This window comes from Penaeus japonicus, unplaced genomic scaffold, assembly GCF_977035675.1.
Source record: "Penaeus japonicus unplaced genomic scaffold, GWHDUDI00000001_assembly GWHDUDI00000024, whole genome shotgun sequence".
Lineage (NCBI taxonomy): Eukaryota > Metazoa > Arthropoda > Malacostraca > Decapoda > Penaeidae > Penaeus > Penaeus japonicus.
In genome coordinates, this window is record NW_028234426.1 from 36345057 (window position 1) to 36352556 (window position 7500).

Below are 7500 nucleotides of genomic sequence, written 5' to 3' on the forward strand. Positions count from 1 at the left end.
GTCTGTATAGATGGATGTACCTCGTGTAAGATTACTTGCTTGCGTGTATGTTTTTATATGTTGCTTGCAAGTTTGTCCGATTATTTGTTTCTGCGTGTCATTGAATATGCATGCGACGCCAGAGCAGAATGACGGCCTCACCTTTGGCAGTTCGCACTTGACGACCTCGGGTTCTGGAATAAAGGAGAGGTGGTCCTGCAGCCACGACCACAGCTCGCTCACTTCGCAGCCGCAGTTCCACGGATTTCCTCCCAGCAAGAGGGTCACCAGACTCTTCTCCACGGGCTTGAGGGCGACGGTGTTCAGCTCCTCGATGTAGTTGTTGGTCAGGTCGAGGTGCTGGAGGCTCTTGAGTGGAGTGAGGGCCCGAGGGTGGATGGTAGTGATCCAGTTGTTCTGGAGAAGCAAGCGCTCCAAGCTGCTGCCGTGCCTGAAGGTGGACTCCTCGAGTTCCGTCAGCATGTTCCCCGACGCGTCCAGCACCTAGGGGCACCGTCGATAATAAAGGACATGCGTCAGCCACACCGTCATAAAAACACGCACACATTTTTCTTCAGTGAAAAATATTTTGTTTTACTTTTTTTTGCGATACTCAGTAAAAGTACATTTAAAGAAATCACGTCGCTATTTTGCACATGAAGAATATATCTTCGCCTTACCATAACCAAACAAGACGAAGCAAACATCACAACTAAATGGGTATAACATTAATCAAAATGAAGACCTGGCAACAAATTGATTTTTCAAAGACCAATTCAACAATTGCCATCCTTCTCTCACAGAATTAAATCATTTCAAGTGAAGTAACAAGCAAATATCCCAATCCCACCTACACGGCGACGTTTCCGGTAAACAAGCTAACAAAAGAACGTACGGGTTTGTGGTGCAGCTGGTGATCTATGTGCCAGCAACGGCTAAACAAATGTTACGATCCTGGTGAAGAACATAAACAACAAGCTGGTGTAAGATACAGACCCTTAAAATACAGTGCCACGGCCCACTCAAAGGCCAAACGGGAAGGTCGAGTTGCTAAGCTATTATAGAGGATCTAATATATCGTGTCAGTTGAATTCAGTAAAGAGGAAATTAGGAGAAAAAAGGTGCATACTACTCGTCCCCGCAAAAAAAGGGAAAAACTAAATTAAGCTACCATATCAAAATGTTAAGTTGAATCTGCATGACTTCTTGCATGAAAAAGGGGGGGATATGCAAAGCAATTCTTTGTCTAACTACAAGACGTCCAGATGCACTCTTAACGTACCTTAATCTTTCCATCAGAGAGCAAGACAAGGCAGTGTACAAATTACTTTCAAGATTAGCTTGAAGAATTCTGACGGCGAGCCCAAAGTAGCAAGGCGATCGTCGACGACTTAACAAATATTTTTAATGCTCTTAACACTACCCTATTTGGCCCTACCCATTCGATGTGTTGTTCCTGTGTAGCAGGTTACTGAAAGGAGAAGCGGCCAATTGTGAAGGCATCCTTTTATAGGAGGAGCCCCGGTCAGAAATGATGCTCGATGTTGTGCAGGAACACCATGCAAATGACACACATGTTTACCTTACAGACAGACAGACTGTTAACCGTTAATACATCTACTTACCCATAATGTATTTCAAGGCAGTTGGTTCAATTTATCTACTGTCGTTCCTCATCTTTTCGTTGTCGTTTTCTAACTTTCCAAGATATCTTTGCCTTTCCTTAATTGTGGTTAGGAAATTTTCTTTCCCGAGTGGATTTTTGTGCTTTTGTTATTATTACCACAGTCAGGATCATCATCAATATCATTATCATCATTGATTTTATCCTCATCATAGTAAGCTTTCATAATCTAATCATAATTACTACTGCTACTATTACTACTACTATCACTATGAAGACCTATACTATTACTATGATAATAATAAGGAAAATGATAATGATATTAACAATAAAAACAATCATTATCATCATTGTCCTTGGCATTATCATTATCGTTATCACCATCATCTTTATCATTATTTCTTTATTATCATTACAACTATCATCATCATTATCGTTATCATCATCATTATCATTATCATCATCATCATCATCATCATTATCTTCATAATTGTGATCATTATTATCATCATCCTTATTATTATTGCTACCATTATTAGCGGTGTTATAACTATCATTATCATTGTCATTATTATCATTATCATCAGTATTATTATCATTATCATAATTATTATCATTACTACTATCATTACTGGTAATAACAATACTATCATTTATATTATGATTATTATCATTGAATACTATGATTATCATCATCATTCTGCTTCTTATAATGACCATTGTTGTTACTGTTGTTATTATTGTTATCAAGATTATCATCATTATCATTATGATCATTACCGTTATCAGTATCAAAGATATGGCCATCACCAATCATGTTCATTCTTCCTTTGCAATGTAACTACTGCTGCTATACATTGACAGGATAAATAAAGTATTATTTATTTTACCTGCATCGATGAAGGTTCTTGCTACTTACACTACTTAAACTTTTTGTATTTCTATTGATATTATTCGTTGTTTGGTTTGATCTATTGATTTCTTTCAATCTATTTTGTTCCTAAATTGAACCAGAAGAATTATTTGTCCTACATCCCATGTACAAACTCTTAGTAGCTGTGAAGTACCATAGACATGCTTCCATCTAGCTCTATAATGTGTTAGAAAACATTTCGCCATGCTACCTTCAGAACAGTGTCTTTCCATTGCTATCCCTAGTCTCCTAGGTGTTGGAAAAGACATAGCAAGTAAAGGAAAGAAAGTGAATGCTAACAAATTATTCAGTGCTAGATGCTAAACTCACTGAAATACTTGCCTTCAACATATGCGAATCTGAGGGGAGCTGATCCAATTTCTTGAGACTATTCCCTGTCAGGTTGAGGTGAGAGAGAGCCTTGAGTCCACGGAGTCTCTCACGAGGGAGGATTTCTAGGTGGTTGAAACCCAAGTTGAGATGAGTAAGTTGCGTGAGGTTTCTGAAGCATCCGGGAGATATCTTTGCAATCGACGCCTGCTCGAGGTTTAGAGAGCGCAGAGAAGGTGTCAGCAGCAGGTCATGGCTCGTCAGCAGTGTCAGATTAGTCCTCGAGGCCTCTAGTTCCTCTAGGGCTGCAAGCGGAGGGCCTCCTGCCACCAGAATTCCCGTGACTCGCTTCATTGGGTTGCCGGACATGTTGAGAGTCCTGAGGGAAGCCATGCCATCCAAGAACATAGCATTAGGTATTTGATTGAAAATATTGTCTGCTAAATTAAGCTTTGTGATGCTCAGATTTGCAAACACACCAGGTGGTAAATCTGACAGGTGATTACTTGAAAGATCTAATTCTCTCAGGTTTTTCAGTTTGGAGAAAACGGTGTTATCCATGGACCTCAAATTAGTATTGGACAGATAAAGCTCCCTTAGGCCAGTTAAGTCGTTCAAAGATCCACTCAGAGAAGAAATGGGATTTCCATTTAGTGTCAGTAGTTCTAATTTCCTTAACCCTTCAAGCGAAGTCATAATTTGGTTTGTTAAATTGTTGTACGAAAGGTCTACCTCCCTTAATCTACGCATCTTCTGAAAGAGCGCTGCTGTTAAAAGCCTAAAACTGTTTCTAGCCAGATTGAGAGTCCTCAGCTCAGATGCTTCTGCTAACAAATGAGCTGGGAGTTTCTCCAACCTGCAGCCACTCAGATCTAAAGTGTCCAAGTTAGGCAGATCGTACAAGGAGTCGTCTGCCACGATATCAAAATGATTATCGGCCAAATTTAGATTCCTGATACTCGGTGTTCTGAAGTAGAGTTTATGCAAACTGACAAGCATGTTTTTCTTCAGGTTCAGTTCCTCTAAGAACCTGAGATCCCCAAAAGCATCAGGATCAATCTCATTTATCATTGACCCTTTCAAGTTGAGAGTCCTAAGAGGTATCGTGCCCTCAAACATGTAACGCCTTATCACAAAGATCTGGTTGTTGGAGAGGTCTAGAGTGGTCAAGTTTGGCAACTTCTGGAAGGTCTGTGGTTCGATGTCCATGATCTTGTTGTCGTCCATGTCAAGTCTCTCAAGCATTGTCAGTCCCTCAAAGAGCAAGGAGCTGACATGTTGGAGTTCATTATTAGACAACGAAAGCTGCTTGAGTTTTTTCATGTTCTGAAACGATTTGTCTTCGATTCGCCTAATCTGATTGTTTTCAAGGTAAAGCTCCCGTAATGATGAAAGGTCACTCAGCATCCCTTTCGTGATATTGGTAATGTTATTGTCATTAAGCCAAAATATTTCGAGTTTATTTTGGCCCCTGAATGCATCAGAATGTATGGTATCAATCTCGTTTCTCGATAGTTTCAAAGTTATCAAATTTGCAGGGTAGCGGCTAAGAGAATCGGGAAGTTCAGTTAATTTATTTCCCTCTAGATTTAATTGCTGGAGATTTTGCAACATTGAAAAGGCTTCTTTTTCAATAAACTTTATTCTGTTGTTCTGAAGGTGTAACTCGAGAAGATTTGGCAGTGGTAAGAATATTCCACGCTCTATTCTGGTAAGTCTGTTATTTTGCAGTCGAAGTTCTCGAAGTTCAGTAAGATGTGTGAATGTGCCTTTGTTCAAGCTCGTGATCCTGTTGTTGTCCAGACTTAGTGAACTTAAACTTCTTGTTGTAGAGAACAAACCCGCAGGGATTTGCACCAAGTTATTGGAACTAAGTTGAAGGTTGAACAACAATTCCAAATTAGCAAAGGCTCCACTTTCAATAGAATGAATTTCGTTGTCTTGAAGATACAACACTGTGATCTTTGTGGAGTTTGTGAAAGTGTCATTTTTAACTTTCAGAATATTATTTTTGTTGAGGAATATTTCCTGAATTTCCGGGAGGTTCTTGAACATTCCATTGCTGATGGAGTGGAGATGGTTGTCACTAAGATCAATGACTCTGATATAGATGGTATAAGTGAATGTCTCAGGCTCCACATTGGTGATATCGTTATGGCTCAGATAGAGCGTCTGTAACCTTGTGTTCTGAACGAAAGCATCTCCTGACAAAACCGAAATTTCGTTCATATACATGGACAGCGAGAGAAGAACGGGCATAGTACCCAAGGTGGAACTTGTCAGTTGTGTGAAGTGGTTGCTACTGAGATCAAGTACTTCAAGTGCAGGCAGCCGCGAGTATCCGTCATTGATTACATCGGATATGCGATTCCAGGTTGCTTTTAAAGTTCTAAGTTTACTCAGCCGTCTTAGCGCTGGAATAGGGAGTTGTTTGAGTTTGTTGTTCATAAGATTTAGCTCCTCCAGAGTTTCGTGGAGTCCATCGAATGCATACTCTGATATCAGTTTAATGCCATTTCCTTTCAGGTTGAGACTTACTAACTTCAACTTAAAAAAACTAAAACTTTGAAGTTCTGTTATGTTGTTGGCCTCCAGGTCCAGTGCCCTCAATCTCGTGAGCGTCTGCAGAGCCGCCTGGGGCACAGCCGTGAGTTGACTGTGCATGATTGTTAGGCTTTCCAAAGTGTTTTCCAGACCATGAAAACTACCATCTGAGATGGTCTGGAGACCGGAGTGTGATATTTGCAGGCTGGAAACGCCGGCACTGGATGTAAAAAGTCCAGGTGGCAGTGTTGTCACATTCACGTCTAAGTCATATATACTGAGGGACTTGACAGCTCGTTGAACAAGACCAAGGACTCTGGACACTTTACTCAGAGAGACCATAGGACACTCGAGGAAAACCCCATCATCGAAGTGGTAACACGGACACCATGGATTATCCTCCCAACTAGGGCATGCTGTTCTCGACACCTCCTGGGCCCTGGTCAAGCTGCTGCCCCCCGCCGTCCACGCCGCCAGGAGGGTTGTGAAGTACAGCCAATCCATGCTTAGGATCAGCTGCCAATCATGCTGTATCTGAAATTAGAGAGAAGACGCAAGTTAATATTATTATAAAACTAATTGTTATGGAAACTAATAAAGCTTAGCTAGCTAAACGACTACACACACACACACACACACATATATACATATACAAATATATATATATATATATATATATATATATATATATATATATATATACATATATATACATATGTATGTATGTATATATACATGTATGTATGTATATATACGTATGTATGTATATCTATCTATCTATCTATATATATATATTATTGTTGTTTTCTCTCTCACGCGCTTGTGTGTGTGTGTGTGTGTGTGATAGATATAAGCAATACAAAATATTACATACAGCGAACCCTTTGCATTATGCGTGAAGGCTGGTGTCACACGGTTAGTAACTAGACACCGGAAAGCCTCCGCGTTTATCGAGGAGAGGAAAAAGACGATAATGATATGCGTGTTCCGTCACACTCAACGAACCGGAGAGTTCAACATTCGCCCTCCCTCGGTGGGGCCTCCTTCGCGTTTCCTCTTCCTCCTCCTACCCTTCCTCCGGTTCTCCTTACTCTAATGATAACTTTGGCATAATGTAACGTCTCCATGGGGCGTTGTATGATTACTAGTTTCCGTGAAGATACAGTAAGAAAAGCGCAATGACGTAGTTTACTGTGACAATCGATTTATCGATATGTCGTTCGCTTTAAATAAAAGTGACCGCATATTTTCAAATAACAGTGTTCGATAGCTTTCTGAATTAATTAAGTACTGGAGTTTAAAAACAAGATTGAAATAAGAATAATATACTCTTCTCACATAATGTACTTACATTCATCGAAACTCACATTAAATAATTACGAAATTATTTATAAGTCTGGTATGGATATTACGAAAGAGATAAGAGCCAGAAAGCAGTAAACACAGCTCTGGCGCATATCCCAACTGTTAATTTCTGTCCTCAGTACAGAATTGGGTCTTTGCTCTATTGTAAGTTTCAACATTAATCAAGCCGGGTCTAGCGACATGTTTATTAAGTTTGTACAATCAATTATGCATTCGTGCAGGAAAGTTCATCGACATACAAACATACTCAGCGTATCCGAAATTCATTCATGTAAATGTGGTAGGGTAAATGAAAGCGAGAAAGAGATTGAAAAATACCGAAAGGGATGTTAGGATTTAACTATAATACTCAAAGACAGACGGCATAGTTTTTGTTAGTTTCGAGGCAAAGGAAACGGATTAGTCATCACAATAAAGGGATTGGGAAAATCTCTTTGAGGAATGTTTACTGCCTTGTGGTACTGATTGCTTGATTTCCTCACCTTTGATTTCCTGTCCTTTCTCCCCTCCTCTTAACAATGGCGAGGATCTCGAAAGGGAGAGATGCGAGGGAAGGATGGAAAGGGAGACGGAAAAGTACAAAGGAGAAGGCAGAAAAGTTAAGGAGAATAAGAAGGGGAAGAAAGAGAGGATAGGGGGGAAATAAAGAAAGAGGGAGAAAGAAGGGGGGTGATGAAAGTGAGATAGGGGAAAGGTGAAGGAGAAGGGAGACAGGAGAGGGGAAGGACGAAGGAGAGGAAAAGCA

The 7500-nt window shown here is 40.1% G+C and overlaps 1 protein-coding gene across 1 annotated transcript in view; it reads right to left on the reverse strand.

The window, feature by feature from the left end:
- The window catches only part of LOC122263478 (uncharacterized), a 71128-nt gene that overhangs the window by 4952 nt on the left and 58676 nt on the right, over positions 1–7500 (reverse strand). Inside the window, exons 3-4 of the mRNA XM_086551044.1 lie at positions 2859–5924; positions 142–483 (exon numbers count right to left, since the gene is read on the reverse strand). Of these exons, the coding sequence (XP_086407170.1) occupies positions 142–483; positions 2859–5894 (3378 nt within the window). The 5' untranslated portion in view covers positions 5895–5924. The remainder of the gene's footprint in view (positions 1–141; positions 484–2858; positions 5925–7500) is intronic.